Raw genomic sequence first — 18944 nt, 5'->3', positions numbered from 1 at the left:
GGGTGAAGCAGGTCAGGCTGGGACTCAGAGATAATGACCTCGCCTCCGCGCATTTTCCCCTCCAACACTCTGCCCCTCTCAACATCACAACCACGTGTACAAATATGCACCAAGCTCAATTTCAGCCATGACGTACAGAAACGTGCACGTGAGGAGTGGTACTGATGGTCTAGGTGCAGCTTTAGCTTGTGAAAAGTAAGGACACCGCTTTGTAATAAACAGGTTTGGTAAGCTGCCAGGTTTTTCAAATGTTAAGTCAATTTAGTATCAATAGTAAAAATATTTAAATACACAATATTAATAATTAATAATATTTGTAAAACATTACTTTTGCCAATTTGCAACAAAATCATTCAAAAGAGACACAAAAGCAATAATTTAACAATGAATTTTCTTTAATTAAGTACAGGACAATAAAGTATAAGGGGAAAGTGCTCAGTGAATGATGTACTGTACAGTGTAGAGTGTGTAATATAACGTGTTGACAGACTTATAGAAATCAAGTTTAAATTCACCTTGAATCTACTGCTTACATTTAGTGATGGGCAAGAATTTGGCAAAATAATACTGTAAAGTATAATTATAAAGTATAATAATTATTTTACAATAATTGCATTTTTTTCTTAGAGAAGCTGACTGCAGACTGTATAGAAAACACGTACCTACATACTTATGTAGAATGTAGACATTCTTTTCATACATAGATATTTGTTGCTTGGATGACAAATATCAATCTATCAATTACTGTGGGTAATATTCAACATTTCTTAAAAGTCACAAACACCCACCTTCTTGAACTAGAGGAATAAAAGAAGTTGAAAACAATATCAAGTCGATTGTTAATAAAATATCTTCTATTTTAAAATAAACCCTTTATCTTAAATTTCGGTGAATAAATAAGAAGTTGATTTTGAGTTAAATTGTGACGGTACTAAATCAAAACAAATCAATGTCTTAATTAATGTTAAGCACTTTACAAACACACTCCCTTCAGTCGTTCATTCAGTTTTCAGAACTTTCTCTCCTTGTTTTGCCAGTGACTCCACGCTGTCGTTCACTTTTCTCTCCACAGATTTTACGACTTCGTTCGTCTTTTCTAACGTGGTTTTCTTGCTGAGCTTCCGTCTGCCCACTTCAGTTACCACTGATCCAGCAGCTGCACCGACAGCTCCGCCGAGGAGACCCCACAAAAACAAGCCCAGCAGGAGACCCAGCAGTGCGCCCGCAATAACAACCTTGGGCACCTGTTTAACAGTGGTCACGGCTTTCTCCCACATTGGGCTATCAGCCACCATTTTGGCCCCTGCTTTGGCCCCCGAGCCCACTTTCTTCCACGCCGGACTCTGCGCCACCTTCTTTGCACCGGCACCGATTCCAGCACCGACTCGTAAAGAACTATCAGCTATCAGTTTAGCTCCGCTCTTGGCCCCAGATCCTACTTTTCCCCACATAGGACTCTGTGCCATATTCTTGGCCCCAGTTCCGATCCCGGCCCCTACAAGCATGGATCTGTCCGCCACTAGTTTGGCCCCGGAACCAACTTTCCCCCACATGGGACTTGCTGCTGCTGCTTTTGCTCCAGATCCCACCCACGCAGAACTATCCACCACCACCTTGGGAACTCTATCTCCTACTAGTTTGGATGCATGTTTGGCGCCAGCTCCCACCTTTCCCCAAACTGAACTATCAACCATCATCTTCTGGACGTTTTGTGCTCTGCTGCCAACCGTCCCCCACACTGGGCTACTTTTCACCTTCTTAGCTCCCTCACCAGCCCACATGGAGCCGTCTGACAGCAGCTTGGGTAACATTTTTGCACTAGACTCCATTTTCTCCATAATGGAACGAAGGAGTGAAGGCGACAAGCCTGAAAGCGTAATAGGAGGAATGCTCTCGATGTCCATGGTGCTTACACTCATCTCTGCCTCATGCCGTGTTTTCTCAATCTCATCTTCTCTCACTTCCTCTTCTGCCTCGGCCACAGACTGCATGTAGGGATAGACTAACCGCCTCTCAGAGTTAAGCTGTGCAACCTCGCTTGATTTTTCCTGCTCCAGCTTTTTGCCTCTTTTCTCTCTCGCTATCTCTACCTGTCTCTGTCTCACTCGGTTCTCAGCCTCCTGAAAAGCAGGACAAGAGTAACACTGTCCTCCGGCCTCCCTCACCGTCTGCTCCACCTTCTCTAGCAGCTCCGCCACGTTCCTCTTCTCCCCCTGACCCCCTCCGCTCTCCAGAACATGAAACCTGTCACGGCATTTCTCCACAAGGTTTAACAAATCCCCCCGCTGACTGGCAATATATTCCTCTATGCTGTTGTTTCCTGCCTTCCCACTCTCCCTCAGTCGATCTGCGTAAGTGAAAAGGACCAGAGTGTGTTTCTGGATCGCATCCGGGCCGAAAACAACTTCGAGGGCTTTGAGGGCCTGGAGCTCGGTCTTTGCGGGCTGGTCCAATGGGACGCACAGGAGGAAGGCGTGGGGGCCGGGACTGGACAAAGCAACACAGGAGGAGATCTGAGCTCGCACCTCATCAGGAGTTCGCTCTGAAGTGAACCAGTCTGGGGTATCCACCACTGCCACCTGCAGGTGATAGAGAGGAGACACATACAGCAATATAAAAACACAGGCAGATCATGGGAGACCTCGACTGTTCTATGACAAAAAGATTGTGTCACATAGAAGTAATTTGGGATTTTGGCCCTTGGTGGGATAAGAGAAAGGAAATTGAAAATGAGCGTGAGCCAAACAACAATAACAATCACTAACCCTTCGTCCTTCAACCAGCGCCTTCTTTTTCTCACACTGCTGAGTGATAGACGTGAGGCTGTCCGGGTCCGACTTGAACTCTTCTCCCCTGAGGATGCTGTTGCCAGCTGCACTCTTCCCTGCTCCGGAGCGCCCGAGAAGCACCAGACGCAGCTCCGGAGAGGATGAGGAGGATGAGGGGTACGAGGTGGAAGAGGCGGAGGCAAAAGTTGATGAGGTGGTTGAATAAGATGAGGGCAATGTGGAAGACGTGGAGGATGAGGGGACTGTGGAGGATGAGGAGGATGAGGGGAATGAAGAGGATGAGGAGGATGAGGGGAATGTGGAAGATGTGGAGGATGAGGGGACTGTGGAAGATGTAGAGGATGAGGGGAATGTGGAGGATGAGGGGACTGTGGAGGATGAGGAGGATGAGGGGAATGAAGAGGATGATGTGTGAGAGGCGGAAGCAAACGTTGATGGGGAGGTTGAATAAGATGAGGGGAATGTGGAAGATGTGGAGGATGAGGGGAATGTGGAGGATGAGGAGGATGAGGGGAATGTGGAAGATGTGGAGGATGAGGGGACTGTGGAAGATGTAGAGGATGAGGGGAATGTGGAGGATGAGGAGGATGAAGGGAATGAAGAGGATGACGTGGGAGAGGCGGAGGCAAAGGTAGATGAGGAGGGGGAGGAGGATGAGGGGAATGTGGAAGAGGAGGCAGCAAAGGATGGCGAGGAAGGGGAGGAGGAGAAGACGGGTGAATAGGGAGAGGAAGTAGGAGACGCCTCGGGGAATCTCTCTTCAAAGCTGTTGATTCTGTGATGAACTGAAAGTGAATCCAGAGTTTAGTAAAGAAATAAAAAAAGTCAATTATAATTAAACGTGAATCAATATATAAGTTAACTGTTAAATGATATAATAAAAGCCAACGAAGTCCTGTGACTTACACGTTGTAATCAGTTTCGGAGATGATGCAACTTCAGACATTTGAGAGAGTACAGCTCCATCTACAAAAGCAAAACAATAAATAAAAGTCCTACAGGATTTCTGCTCATGTTTTCCTCTTTTAAAAAAAAATATAAGATATTGTGATAAAGAACAAAAGTGGGTTTACCTGGGTTCAGTCTGAAGCTGGGCGTCCTCTTCACCTGCCTGTCATCCTGCATCTGTGAATATGATGAATACGACTCTCGCTCTGGAGTTGAATGAAGCCCATTGGACGTTTGACTTCCACCTGCTCTTCTCTCCGTCTCGTCCCTCTCTTGACTCCTCCACGTCTCCAAGGTTGTACCGCCCTCCTCTCCTCTACTTTCTATTCTCTCTTCCTTTTTAGCTCTGTAACTCTCCATAAGTTCCTGTCGTCTCTCGTTCACTCGTCTCTCCAGATCTCGCTCCTGCACAGTTTTCTTGTGGTACACCCCCTTTGCCTGCACCATATTCTCCACCTGTTATATAAATAACAAACAATAACTCACATTTACACGTATATAATTATGTCACATTTTATAATAACTTGCAGTGTAGGATGAATTTCCAGGTCAGTGAAAGTTAGCGATAATGATTCATCATTAATCCCCAAACCGGTCCTGACCACAGCTGGGTGTGATTGAGTGGAAAACAGGGCGTTGCTGGGAACTACAGCGTGCTCAGACAGAGTAATTCAAAGTACAGCGTCACTCAGTTGAATTCTTTCCTCCACCAAGGCCCAACATTTCCCTTTTGAAACCACGTTTAAATTAATTACATCCAGATGTTATTTGGATCTGCACCTAATTGCACACACTCAAAAATAATACCTTATTCTTTTGTCAAGAATGTCTCTAAAGGTTCAGTGTGTAGAACTTAGTGACATCTAGTGGTGAAGTTGCATGTTGCAGCTGAATACCCCTCACCTTACCCTCCCCTTCCAAACAGGAAAGAGAACCTGTGGTAACCTTCAGTTGTCATAAAAACTCTAAAGGTGTTTAGTTTATCCAGTTTTGACTACTGTAAAAAAACATGGCGGCCTCCGTAGAGAGGACCCACTTTTGATGTAAACATAAAGTATGTAAATATAAAGGGCTCATTCTAGGGTAAAGAAAACAACAATTTGTCAAATTTAAGTGATTATTTTATATTCAATTTCTTTCAATGGATCCCTTTCACCTAAATCTAACACGCTGAACCTTTAACTTCTTGCAATGTTAGAGAAAGTGTAAGAAAACTCCTGGATCAGCACCAAAATTTAATGGGTTCTTCCCTGAACCACATCCTTCCATCAAGGTTGGTGGAAATACATCCAGTAGTTTTTGTGTAATCTTGCTTTAAGCGTCCTTGGGTCTCTTGAAAGGCGCTATATAAACGCAAGCTATTATTACAACAAACCAACAAACTCACAGGGGTGAAAACACAACCTCTTTGGCGGAGGTAACAAAGAACTCAGTTTTCAATAAAACTGAAGTGCTTCCAAGTACACACAAAATAAAAGATAAAACTGTGAAATGATTTAATTCTGAATTGCATCGACACGTCTCTGTTCATCGCTCCGTCTCACCTTCTCCAGCAGCTCGCGGATCTGCTCCCTGTCCTGTCGCTGACGATTATTGATGACATGGCACCGCCCCCCGCAGCGCTCAATTATCTGCCGCAGGCCTGGATTTTCTTTCTGCAGGTATTCCTGTGGAAAACAATTTGCTCTGTGTGAATTTAGACCTGAGGCAATGATGTCGTCTTTCTCCTGCAGCTGGTCTGTCCAAATCGAACAGAAAATAGTGCAAGGATGTCTGAAGGAGAAGGTGCACTGGTTCAAATCAGTTGAGATAACACACGGACAAGATCGGGGCTAACAGTGTATTGTTTTTATAATACACTGATCAGTAAGATTTAGCCAAACGTTAATTTCTGTACAGATTTGACACAGTGCTAAATAAAATAAACTAAAATAAAGATGAATTGAAAGGGGACAGGTGTACATGTCTATACCTCCACTGTTCTTCCCATCAAATAGTCCCCACACGTCAGCATGACCAGGGTGTGATCCAGTGACTCCTCCCCAAACACCTGCTCCAACTCTACAGGTACTCGACCCTCCATCTGGGAACACCAAAGAAAAACATATTGCTAAATCCACTGAAATAAAATGATTTACATTTCATACTGGCTTCATTTTGTTCATTGTAGTTTGACTGAATCTGACATTTGAAACGATTACTCCAAACAGTTATTTTCCAAAAAGCTCAAGCACAACTGAAGCAGTAAACCAACCTCTGTGAACTGGCCCACTGGCACCAGCAGCAAAATGGCGTGTGGACCCGGTGCTGCCAGTGTCAGCACTCGCTCCGTCTCCTTCCTGACGCTGTCCTCCATCTTGTCGCCGTTCCAGTACCATCTCGGCGCCTCCACCAGGGTCACGCTCCTGCCCTCGGTGAAGCCCTGTCGCAGCTGGCAGCTCCTGGAGGCAGAGGGAGAGACGGGCGACAGTTGGCCCAGGATGGTGTCGGCTGAAGACGTCTTTCCACATCCAAGGTTCCCCAGAAGAATGAGCCTCAGCTCTGGGGCTGAGGACCCAGAGTAGCTACTTCTGAGGTGATCACTCATGGCTGGAAAGAAGGAAAAGATGAAATGTTGATAATGATGCACTTCATACATCTCTGGTAAAACTGATGAAGCTCGTGAAACGACTTTTTCCATTGTTTCCAGACACGACCTGCCTGGGGATATAAGGCTGGCATTTTAAGTTCCTTCTTAAAAATGCCCCAAAAGTCTAAGCTGATTTCATCTGAGTTGTTTGATTATTTTATTTCAATTACTTGATCTATACTGGTAGAAGTACCTCAGAAAGTATTTATACTTCTTGATTTTATTATATTTGTGTGCTCATTTGAACTATTTTTATATATAGAGGCACTAATAGCAGTACCTCAAACACGCACAAGTCTATAGGGCCAGAGCACTGAAGGTGCAAAAGACCTATTGTTTTTTTTAATGATGATTATGATGATGGGGATTATTATTATTATGATTATTATTATTGCTGCAAGAACATATTTGTGAGGGCCTTAGGATGCTGGAAAACTCACTTAATGTGGCTTCAGGCAATGTGAAAGTCGCAAAGTTTATGTTGCTTGGGCATAGCCAATGGGCTCGATAGCGCCCCCTGTAACACGGCCACTTTGAGTTTCAGGTGCTCAGATGTTAATGATTGATGGGGACATCTTTAAGGTCACCTTAAGATTTAAAGACAAGTCCCCCATTTTGAGATTCCTGCGTCACATTTCATTTTCAATTTGTTGTCTTGCACTTGTGAAGCACTTGGTAACTATGTTTTGAAAGGTGCTATATAAATAAAGCATTTTATTATTATAATCTAATTCGGTATTTATAGACAGGATGAGTGATCTTTAAATAAACATGAACATTGTGAAGCCTGATGCCTGTTTTAACTCAGATTGTTTTTCCTTCTCTGATCTCTTTCTAAATGTCCCACAGTCAAAGATCTGTCCACTTCTTGCATTCCCTTCCTCATATTTCTACTTGTTCACTTCCTCCTCTCACCTGTTGTGCCTGAGTGAACCAGATCTAAAGGTAATTCACTAAAGGCCGTGCTCTCGCTCAGGTGAGCTTTCATTTCACTGGAACCTTTTTCTTAGGTTGCTCACTGCATCCCAGCCACACCCTGCCCGCCCTGTCCGACAACATTCTACCAGGACTTTAACAATCCCAATTACATGCAGGCATGTACAAACCACATCCACGTACAAGTGCACACAGAAATAGGATCCATGGCAAGATCCCTATGATACAAGACAGTGACTTATTTAACAAAGACTGTATTTAACACAGAGATAAAAATCTGATTTAGCATTAAACTAATAATGAAAGTAAACTGTATTGGTGTTGTAGTTTAAATGACACTGACAACTCACTCACTGGTATCTATACATTCATTATTAAAACCATAGGAAACATGTACTCACTCCGCTGTGTGATGTCCCTGCTGCTGTGTTCATGTATCGTCTTCTCTCACTGCTCCGTCTCTTCAGCTGTCACTGAATTACTCATCCACTCAACCTCAGTACATGTCGACTGCCCAAAAAGCTGTCAGTGCAGGTGAGGCTCGCGATCTCAGGAAAACTACCAGACCCACAACCACTCCCATTTCTGAACACATGCACACGTCTTTTTTTTTTGTGGTGCACAACAAGTTTCTTTTGTTTCCTGGCTGCTAAGCATTCCAGGATGGGGCGCAGGAGGTGTATCCCAAGGCGGATGTAAATCTTTCTAGGTTAGTTTGGATCTGCTACACCCGTGAAGTGTCAGAGCTCATGCAAATCTGTGAGGATGAGCCGGCCTTCCTGGTCTACAGTCGTCAAAGGGAATAACTGGTAAAATACGCCTGTAAATATTATGATGTTGCTTGAAGTTGTGATTAGAGAAGTAGTAACTCATCCTGTAAAATAAAGTTCTATAGTAAGAATAAATACTTTATTTCATAAAGTGAAAGTATTTAGTAGCATAAAGTGAAAATAATAACCCTGATTATATTTTATTATTTTAATTATTTTATATTGTTATATATTGTCTATTTAGTTTCCCTTTCTTTTATTTCACTTCTTCTTCTTCTCTGATGATGATTATTATCATTATAATGTACAAATACATATATCTCAAAATTGTTTGAGATAGGTGTATTTAACAGTCCAGTACCTGAGTAAAATGATTTATTGACTTTCCACCAGTATCTGTTGCAGTCATCACCTCAGAGCAGGTCGGAGGGCAGGTCCCAGAACGACGTGACAGGTTCACAGTGTAAATAGAACAAGTTTCTCCCTGCTTGTGCTGTGAGTCAGTGTTTGATGGAACCTATCAATACGTCTGTGTATAAAACCATCGGAGCCTCAAACTGAATCTCGGGTTGGATTGATGATTATCCAACTTTTTTTGAAGAGGTGTTGAAATTATTGATGATTCATAAGTGAGTAGAATGTCACTCTAACCTCTGCCAAGGCCCAACCATCCCCTTATGAAACCACATTTGAATTCACCAGATCAAAATGCAGAATTTCGCAATGTTAAAGGAAGCAGAAAAGAAAAATCATGGACACGCCCCCTGATCCAGATCTGCACCAACATTGAATGGGTTATTCTTTAACCCAGACTTCATCCCCAACTAAGTTTCATAGTATCTGTTCAGTTGTTTGACATTAATCAAATTAATGTTTTACAGTAAGAAGCACAGGTTATATATAGAAACTCAATGGAAATGACCTGCATCTCTCAGCATATATTACAGCTGAGGTGTTTGGTCAGTTTGAGCTTGTGTGAGCTTTGTGCTTCCATATAGAAAATGATTCACTGGTATACATGATTATTTAAATGCACAAAGGTATAAGTAAACATTTCACTGTTTTAACATTTACAATCACACATGGTTCACTACAATAACACATTTAGATGAGAACTTAATTCATTAAGTTGCTTCTGTACCTCGACTATTTCGTTAATGTGCAATAAAATGAACATTATCATCAGCCAGGACTCTGAGAAGATATAGTAGCATTCCATACCTGTGCTAATGCAAACTAATTACAGTATATTGTGGAAATTGTAACAACAATATATTCAAGTATAAACCTAAGACACCAAAAGTTTGCGATGCCAGATTTTCACACTGGAAGTCTGTGTCAATATTCAAATGAAGAACAGTAAAGAAGTGTTCAAATATGTCTTTTAATTAAACAACCAATACATAAACATAAACTAATGTGTTCAAGTGTACAATTAACACAAATATAAAGTGCAAACCAATATTATTTTATAATGAAATAGATTTGATTCTTACTTTTTCTATGTAAACTAAACTGAAGTGTCTTTCAACCTATTAGAGCACATGTGCCCTTGTGGTCTCCATCATCACTCACAGCCCAGGCATCATATAGGCAATGTTTTCCAGAGTGGAGGCCTTGAAAAGAGACATGATGAAACCTAAGTGTTTCCTCCTTGTGTCATGAAATACTGACAGAACAGTAGTGTCACGTGTGGACAGCGTGTGGTGTCCGTGTGCGTCTCTCACCAGTGTGTGTTGTGTGCAGCTCCTGAGCTCTGGTATCTGTGCGGTGAGGCAGATTATTGGGGCCAGGGCACAAAGCAGAGAGTCGAGGAGCAGAGACAAGCTGCTGGACACGTTCAACATTTTCTACAGAGACACATAAAGACGACAAAGGTTCCTTCAGTCAGTGAATGTGCTGCATGTTCTCCAGGAGCCAAATGACAAGTGCAACCGCCTGTAAAATCCTGTAAAAGTTACAATTTGGACAGAGGGAATTTAGAAAACACATATTAACACAGAATATGTGTTTCAAAGTTTAGGACTCGAATCTGTTACAAACTTAAATTGTCTTTCCACGACGATGCCAGAGACTGCTTTAATACAAGCAGATCCATATATATATATATATATATATTTAATATGCATATACATCCATATAGCTATACATAGAAATGTAAACAATATACTTGTTTCAGGCCTATCTCACTCCAACTGTATGAGCTGGGTTCCACGAACACTTTCATCATGATTTAACAGATTCAGTATGGTTATCCCATTATGAATGTACAGCCCATTAATGATGTTTATGTCACTATCAAACAAAGCACCACTGAGCTGTATTCAAAACCCGTGTTGACAGAAAATGTTTGCCTTACATCTGTTTCCTGAAGATGGTGTCCAATCAGGGACAAGGACTCCCCCAGGAGGTGAAGGTGAGCAGCAGCACTGACAGGATCTCCATCAGAGCAGCTAGGAATCCTGGATGTGGATCTGAGAGAGTCCCAGCCTGAAGCAGTGGGACTGCACATGGAGCAAATGGGACTGCAGGTGCCAGTCATGGGGCCAGGAACAGCTGGATCTTCTGCAGCGTTAACTGCAGCAGCCACGTTTGTCACTGAACTAAGAGGAGGTGTGAATGGACAAGGCCTCTGGGTTGGTGGGGTGACAGGGGGGGTGAGGGTGCGGTGCTGGTCACATAGATAGACGCTGTACTCGAGCAGGGAGCTTGGACTTGCCTGAGAGAGACAACAGAAGAAAAATGGTGAGTGGAAGTGAAAGTAGTAAGCAAATTTGGACTCCTGAACAATGCTGCCCCCTGCTGTGCAACATGAATGCAACACGTCGTCCTGGATATCCTGTGGGAGTTTATATACAGGGTTTCTGCAGGTTTATTATTAGAGTCTTTAAGAACATAATTAAAGGTATTTAAGATATTAAGTATCACAGATGAAGGAATATTAGTGTCCCAGAATTACTAATACAAGCAGAGTGTACTGCCATACATTGAGATGACTACATATTAGATTTTTTAAACTCTGTGTATTACTATTTATCAGTTACTCTCTAAAAATCTGCCAATATGAGTTTCACACACATATCAGCAGTTATATTTGCCAATATGAAAACGTTTATTTTACAGATTAATCAATGCAGAGAAGATGTGCATTTATGTTTACATTTTATTTTGTACATTATTTTCAGGGACTACATACGTTTTCTTCATATCTAGTTATTTATAATAAAGTTTATAGTTAAATGGTAAAATATCAAGACTCAATTACAGTGCTTACTCCTAAGGGGTGGATAACAACATCTTAGAAATCATTGCCAAATGTTTTTTAATATATTTATGGGTCAAAATATCTGTATCAGAATTTGTTTTACTCCCTCATATCAATATCAGCATCGGCCCTTGACATTCAGCGGTTGTTGAATTCTATAATAATCTCATGAAAGGCTGAACGATCAATGACTTTGGATAACGTTTTAACAAACATCAGTTTCAGTCCAAAGTTTGTCAGGCTTCATCTTTTACATTCTCTCACCTCTCCTCCTCTTCCTCCTCCTCCTCCTCTCTCCCTCCATCTGTCATGGGGCTCACAGACTGGAACGGCAGACAGGAAGTCCGCTCCATAATTATCAGGCTCAGTTCCACTAACACCTGCAGAGGAGATTGTGGTGAGAAAACAGAAATGTGTCCTAAACCAATATTGTAATTTTTGAAAGATATAATTCATATGTTACAGATCACTTATACAATTACATATATTGTGATAAAACGATTTCTCTGCAATGTGCCATGTATTCGTACGATTTCCCCATTATACACTCACTCTTATCTAATGAAATGTTCCCTCTCTGCAGATTGTAGTCACATGATTGCTCTGAGCTGTTTTAATAAAAGTTACTAAATAACCACACAGACCTTTACTCTTCACACGTCCTCTTACCAGACTGTTGTGTCATCTTGCTGACGGAGCCTTTTGGTTCCTGAAAGAGTTGAACAATAACCCATCATATTTAAGGTTAATGCAGGAAAGTAAATACACTAATATTTACCTATCAGCAATAGTACTATGATAAAGTTAGTCTTTATTATTTAATAAATACAGAGAGGGATTAACGTAACCCTGCACTTTCATTTGCATGTATCAGTTAACTGAAGATATTCACACCATTACATCAGCAGAGATAGCACAACATGTTCTAAACTGTATCGTAATGAACACACAGCCATATACTTACTAAGGGCTGCAATAAAGCAGCACAGTTCAGAGTTTACATGTCTGCAGTCATGCCTGCAAAGGTCTGTTGTCATAGCAGCAGAACATGAGACTACAATACAGATGACAGTGCATGAGTCAGGTTTAGAACTTGTATGTGTATCACGATTTGTCTCGTCACAGCTCAGTGTTCAGAATCCAGCTGCAGCTGAAGGAGAAATTCACCTTGATGTCATGTTCCTCAACATCTGGCTTTGGTTCCTCCATCAAAACCTATTTGTGCAGCTTTTTCTTTTCTTCTTAAGTGCTCAGGCCTGCTTCACCATCCATCTATACAGTCAGCAATGAGAGGCAGAGTGGGACAGCAGCATCACTGGGTGCAACATGGCTGGAGAGAATGAGCTCCAGTTGAGATTAAGTAGAGCTGCAATGATCCCTTGATTAGTAAACTAACAGAAAAAGACGCGTCAACTATTCTGTTGATGAATGACCCACTTCATCGCCATACACTTATTAACTTTGCCAAGGAAGTGATGCTTTCGCCTGCATTTGTTTGTCTGTTAGTCAGCAGGTTGACACAGAAACTACTGGACAGACGACCATGTAACCTGGTGGAGGGATGAGGTGCGGGTCAGGGAGGAGCTCATTCAATGTTGGTGCAGATCTGGATCAGGGGGTCCATCCAGGAATTGGCCCAGGAACCCCTACTGAGTGCCATTCTAGTTTGTGCAAGCTTTGACCTCAATATGAGGATTTAATGCCCTGTCATGCAAGAGAGTACATTTAAAAGCCTATTTTTGAGTTTTTAGACTGTTGGACCAAACAAGGTGCAGAGAAATAGACAGCTGTAGGAGCCGTGTTGCCAGAGTGGATGAACATGCAAACCAGCCAAGTTTTTTTATTTAACAATGTCTTTGGGTGGGTTGTTTTGTTGTTTTTTTAGTTGGTCTTCTTTTTGTGAACTTGAGGCGATTTCAACCAGAGAAAAGGTTATTTCAAAGGTTTTCAATCCGAGGGGAAGAGTTGCAGGGCAAGTACAAGAGAAAGAGAATGAGACATAATCTATTTACACCATTTAAAATGTAATATTGCACTTAAGACAGCAGCCGATAATCTAAAGTACAGGTTCTCCATTTTTCTCAGCACAGGACCCCTTATAAGATAAATAATATTCCTTATGCATGTATTTCCTTTGACATTGCCTGTATTTAGCCATGTGAAAGCACAACACAAGAGAAAGGTCTTGCAAAGATATTAGACATGTATTGAATATATATTATCGCCATGTCAACACAGAATATTTACATGTCATGATAGTTTTAATGGACGAATCTGGAAACTGGAAACATTGAAGAGCATCAGGGGTAAAGTGGTCAAAAATCCCACATTGTCCACAGCTTTGAACGCATCCTCAGTAGAACGGACTGGGACAGACTCGAGCACAACTTTCCATCGTGTTGCGTTTGTGTCGTGTATTTCTCCACAGAGCGTCAGTGACACGTGTTTCTGAGTGTTTGTACACACCTGAGTCAAACACTGCTTCCTGTTGGTGATCGGATCGGATACATTTAAAGTTAGATTCCGATCAAAGTTTACAGAAAACTTCTTAAAACAAATCTCTGACGGTGTGAAAGCGAACCACCGACACGCTCCTCTTCCGCCATGATGCTAGTTCACGTCAAATTGTTCGTTTACGTCCCGCGTGAAAGAGAACCCTCCACGTGGACTGACGATCCTCAAAGTTTTATTTATGCATTTATTTTATTTACTTGTATTTCTTGGCACAGGCAGGTGTTGTTTATATATACTGCTATTGTATATTCTGTAAAGTAGTCAGTAATAATAATAATAAAAACAGACAAGTGATATAATTTGGCCAATCAGCGCAGTCCTCTGATAGTTCCCAGCGTGAATTCGTCATGACGTCAGGATCGACCGAGTGTAAAAGTAAAAATAAAATCTCTAGATTCTATTCTATGATTCACTTTAAACTGACCTCATGGACATACTACTTCTACATCTACATTTGTGATGTATGCTGCCATTTCTAAATAGATTTGACATAGTAATAGTTTATAAAAGTTTATAGTTTCAAACAGCGGTGGAGAAAGTACTCAAACGTTCTACTTTAGAAGAAAGAAATAGAACAAACTTTACTCAAGTAAAACATTGTACTTGAGTAAAAGTAAGTACTTGCTTTTAAATATGCTTCAAAATTGTATTTAAAAAAAAGTACTTGCTCAGTGAAGCCTATTCCCTAATGCAGCAGTCCACTACATCATTAACCGGGCTTACTGTATATTATGTTAAATAAATAGTACAGACTGTCATATAAATAAATTAATGAATAAATGCTGCACATGATGCCACTGAAAACACTTGATTATCACAGGGTCTGACATCACCTATGCTCTAATTGGACCAGTGGATCAGTTCCTCTCTCATTATTGATTTCTTAAAATAAAAAGCCCCATGGCCTAAATATATATATATATATATATATATATATATATATATATTACTAAATATAAAAACAACAATGTGAACATGTTATGCAATGCATTGTAAAAATGTAGTGGAGTAAAAGTACAGACATTTGCTGATAGTTGTAGTGGAGTAAAAGTGAAAGCCTGAAAGTAAATTAACTTTAAGTACAGATACATGAAAATGTACTCCAGTAGTAATGAAGTAAATGTACTTTGTTACATTCAAGCACTGGTTACAAATTTGAAAACTTCTTAATATTTTTTTTCATAATTAAATCAGTAGCAGAGTTATTGAAACAAAAATGGACAAAATAACTGAAGGAACGCAGAATATTTGGTCTTTTAACGTGTATTAGTCTCCACTTGTATACGTAGCTCGACCCACACACTTCTCAGTCTCACTTCCTGGACTTTTTGTGTCTGATCAGTGATCTAGTAATGTGAATAAACATGTTCCTCATGAAGTGCAAACTGCTGTTGTGTGCTCCTGGCTCAGATCGTTTGTTTTTCTCTGAGTCACTGTTTCAGCACTCCCTCCCTCCTTTCTCAGGAACACAGTCATGTTTACAGCTGGGGCCTCCTCTCCTGTGGTTGGAATTCCAAAGCTGCTCTGTCATGTTTAGCCCTCTTCCCTCCCACACAACTCAAACTTCCTGACTCATGCTTCGAGTCCTGTGTTGCTCCTCCTCGGCCACTTCCCCCCACCAAGCTCTGCTCAGAGTTGCTGCATCATGTTAAATCTCAGTCCCTCCTACTGTTACAGCTGAACTTGCCAGATCATGTTTAGCTGTGGTTTGTGTCACTTGAGTTCCTGTTTTCATTCAGCTGCTGGAGGGAGGAGACAGAGCAGGGCTGCTATAAAACAGGGACAGGACTGTACAGCAGGCACACAGAGCAGAACATCCTGAGAGAGAACAGTGGATCACTGTGGACCCAAACTACCAAACCTACAGGACGTCAAACTTACTGGTGAGTAAAACACAACATTTACTTTGCTGCTTTTGACCTACTCGGAATCTTGCAACCTCGTGTTGATGTTTCAAACCTCTTCAATCACTGCATTGTGTTGATGATCATTGCAGGAGACGGATTTTGTTCTATAAAAACATTTTTATTTTTTTCAGGGCCACAATGGAGACAGAGAAGAAGACAGAGGCAGAAGAGTTGACGGACAGGTACAATGAACAGATGTTGTAAAAAAAAAAATTTATTATCAATCTGCGACATCCTGAGTGTTCAAACTGGATTTAGTTTTAATGATTTCATTAGAATTTGTTGATCATATTTACATTGATCAACTGTCCTGCAACATCCAAATCCAGGTCTCTAGAACAGCACGTGCAGACTCTGTACAGTTTATCAGTTGTACGAAGCGTACAGGGATGTAATTCAAACATTCAAATACTGTCGCTGCACCTCACTTAATCGTATCTATCTTTTGTCAATCGTAACCAAACCATAACAAAACAGATTGAATCATTCCTGTGGTCATAATGAACCTGTTTTTTATTTCGATTTCACATTGGAGCTCTCTGTATTGAATGTGATTCATCTCCTCTTGCAGGGATTTGTCTGAACAAATCAAAGAGGTGACCAGGGAGAGTCACATCAGGGCAGAAAGCACACAGATGATGCTGAGCTTCCAGAGAGGACAAGTCAGCCTTGCACAATATAAGGTAACACACAGCAGTGCAGCTCGAATGTTATGGTCACTTCACTTTTTCATACTGACCTGACACCAAATCTCCTCCTCCGTCTCCTCTTCAGCTCCTTCTGTGCTCGCTGTACGAAATCTACCGGGCGCTGGAGGAAGAAATGGACAGGAACTGCAACCACCCTGGTGTCGCACCAATTTACTTCCCCACAGAACTGGCCAGGCTGGAGTCCATCGAGAAAGACCTGGAATTCTTCTATGGCCAGGACTGGAGAGAAAAGATTGTTGTACCTGCAGCCACCAAAAGATACTGCCACAGACTCCGACAGGTATGTTTCACTGTGTCATGTTACACACACTTCTTTAATTCATATTTAAACTAGAATGGCACTCAGTGGAGCACATAGAACCTCCGACAAGGCCAAACAGCCCCCTTATGTTAAAACAAGCCTTACAGTTAAGGCCACGTTGTGTTTCTCAGCGACACACATTTCTGCTATTTGTTACCATAGACCTAAAAAAAAAAAAAAATGAAAAAAGTCTCCACATTTAAATTCACTAGATTCAGATATTAACTTGACTCTGCACCACATTCCCAAAACTTGTAAATATCAGTCTCCTAAATGTGCCTGCCTTTTTTCATCAAGATCCATGAATTATTTTCGGAGAAATCAATACAAACTACGAAAAAACATATTTCGCAATGTTAAAGAAAGTGGAAACAAATGCCTGGATCATCCCCCTGATCCGGATCTGCACCAAAATTCAATGGATTATTTCCTGACCTAAACCACACCCTTCCACCAAATGTCCTGATAATCCGTCCAGTATAGTCTTTGCATTATCTTAACAAAAAACAAACACGGATGAAAACAGAACCTCCTTGGGGGGTTAGATACCCCTCTTGTCTGCTGGTTGATAATATAAATAATACTTGTATTCCCTTTTTTCAGATTGGTCAAGAAAACCCTGAATTTCTACTGGCCCACGCTTACACCCGGTACCTCGGAGACCTGTCTGGCGGACAGGTCCTGGGTCGAATCGCCCAGAAGTCCATGGGGCTGAAGAGCAAGGAGGGTCTGTCGTTCTTTACCTTCCCCGGAGTCTCCAGCCCCAACCGGTTCAAGCAGCTCTACCGCAGCCGGATGAACAGCGTGGAGTTCACGGAGGAGCAGAGGAGCGGCGTGCTGGAGGAGGCCGTCAGATCCTTCGAGTTGAACATTCAGGTGAGGGCAAATGATGGTTAAAGCAGAGCGAGTAAACCGAAAGCAGAAACGTCACCTTTACAAGTGAACCTTTGTCCTGGCAGTTGAAGTAACAAGCAGCTGACCGACCCTCTTGCTCTTCTTTTCCAGGTATTTGATGATTTACAGAAGCTTCTGAGTGTCACTGGGAACCAGCAGCAGAACAGTTCCACACCCTCCAAACCAGTGACGACCATCACGAACATCTCCCCTCTGCTGAGGCTTGTGCTGGGACTCTTTGTGGCTCTGGCTACTGTCAGTATGGGAGTCTACGCTTTTTAGAGACAATACACAATCCTACCAACACTTTGCACTGGTCTGTTGCTGTTCTGATTTTTTGTCAAAATACTGTACAATATTTTTTTAATTTAAACAGAGAATTAAATTATGTACATTGTCTTTCTCTGCAACACTTACAAAGTATGTGTTAAACATGTATTACCTTAATACTGTAAATGTGATTTTTTTAATAAAATATTTTGTTGAAAGAAAATCCTGTGGGTGTCTGTGCTTCGTCAGATGGGTTTCATAGAGCTGATGTTCCTCCTCCAGCTGGTTTGACATTTCTAATATTTTTGCATCCGGTTATGTGCCGGCTGCTCATCTGGCCCTTGGTCATGTATTGGTCCCTGTTTATGAGGTCACACAATTACAGAAATACACACACACACTTACTTAAACCCTCTTTTCTTCAGGTTGGCACTTAATGAAATGAGCACTGGTGCTAATGATTCTAACCTCGGCCAAAGAAGTACTTTCACCCCTGTCTGTTGGTTGGTTTGTTAGTTAGCAAGTTTGGACAAAAACGACTGAATGGATTTCCACAAACCTTGGTGGAAGGATGTGGTACGTGTCAGAGAAGAACCCATTACATCTTGATCCAGGATTCTTTTCATTTTGTTTAACGTTACGAGATTACAGGGTTTTTCAACATTTTCCAACGGAATAATTTATGGGAAAATCAGGCACATTTAGGGAACTGACAAATGTGTGTGAAATTGTATTGAATTTAAGGGGACTGTTGGACCTTGGCAGTGGTATGGCCTCTACTGAGTGCTATTCTAGTTATTATTTATGGTTCATTTCGTAAGTACCCTTTCTTTCACTCATTTTCGTTGTGATAAATTAGACAATTGATAATAAAATCAAATGTAGATTCATGTTGTCAATCCACTCGGTGACAAATTGAAGACAGAAAAATGTTTAGTACATATGTGATAGTGGCATAGTGTAACTCCGAGAGAACATGTCAGTATTAGGATAAGCTTTATTACCCATGGA

At 41.5% G+C, this 18944-nt stretch overlaps 3 protein-coding genes across 9 annotated transcripts; 1 reads left to right on the top strand and 2 right to left on the bottom strand.

Moving 5' to 3' along the window:
• Window positions 1–477: 477 nt before the first annotated feature.
• On the bottom strand, window positions 478–7966 carry LOC117771644 (GTPase IMAP family member 8-like). 3 transcript variants are annotated; one of them, XM_034602270.1, is made up of 10 exons: window positions 7704–7966; window positions 5992–6326; window positions 5710–5820; window positions 5282–5404; window positions 3863–4193; window positions 3696–3755; window positions 3361–3574; window positions 3142–3252; window positions 2766–3015; window positions 478–2579 (listed from the first exon to the last, which is right to left on the bottom strand). In XM_034602270.1, exons 2-10 carry the CDS (start codon window positions 6322–6324, stop codon window positions 999–1001), a joined length of 3114 nt encoding a protein of 1037 aa, XP_034458161.1. In that variant the 5' UTR covers window positions 6325–6326; window positions 7704–7966; the 3' UTR covers window positions 478–998. The 3 variants fall into 3 exon arrangements, with proteins under 3 accessions (XP_034458161.1, XP_034458142.1, XP_034458152.1); XM_034602251.1 differs by having other exon boundaries at window positions 3142–3306; window positions 3388–3574; XM_034602261.1 differs by having other exon boundaries at window positions 2766–3033; window positions 3187–3306; window positions 3388–3574.
• Window positions 7967–9437: 1471 nt separating this feature from the next.
• Window positions 9438–16612, bottom strand: LOC117765783 (HMG box-containing protein 4-like). Of its 5 annotated transcripts, none has more exons than XM_034592287.1 (7): window positions 16498–16612; window positions 12505–12609; window positions 12007–12046; window positions 11602–11717; window positions 10432–10791; window positions 9800–9922; window positions 9438–9688 (listed from the first exon to the last, which is right to left on the bottom strand). In XM_034592287.1, exons 2-7 carry the CDS (start codon window positions 12544–12546, stop codon window positions 9644–9646), a joined length of 726 nt encoding a protein of 241 aa, XP_034448178.1. In that variant the 5' UTR covers window positions 12547–12609; window positions 16498–16612; the 3' UTR covers window positions 9438–9643. The 5 variants fall into 5 exon arrangements, with proteins under 5 accessions (XP_034448178.1, XP_034448194.1, XP_034448169.1 ...); XM_034592303.1 differs by lacking the exon at window positions 16498–16612 and adding an exon at window positions 13804–14122 and having other exon boundaries at window positions 11602–11708; window positions 12004–12046; XM_034592278.1 differs by lacking the exon at window positions 16498–16612 and adding an exon at window positions 13804–14121.
• LOC117765775 (heme oxygenase-like) lies at window positions 15597–18448 on the top strand. Its single transcript, XM_034592266.1, has 6 exons — window positions 15597–15734; window positions 15890–15940; window positions 16330–16441; window positions 16533–16748; window positions 17373–17645; window positions 17775–18448. The coding sequence occupies exons 2-6, from the start codon at window positions 15897–15899 to the stop codon at window positions 17943–17945; spliced, it is 816 nt and encodes a 271-aa protein (XP_034448157.1). The 5' UTR covers window positions 15597–15734; window positions 15890–15896; the 3' UTR covers window positions 17946–18448.
• Window positions 18449–18944: the final 496 nt, after the last annotated feature.

This window comes from Hippoglossus hippoglossus, chromosome 1 (assembly GCF_009819705.1).
Source record: "Hippoglossus hippoglossus isolate fHipHip1 chromosome 1, fHipHip1.pri, whole genome shotgun sequence".
In the NCBI taxonomy this organism is placed as follows: domain Eukaryota; kingdom Metazoa; phylum Chordata; class Actinopteri; order Pleuronectiformes; family Pleuronectidae; genus Hippoglossus; species Hippoglossus hippoglossus.
This window is presented reverse-complemented; position numbering and strand designations above follow the sequence as displayed.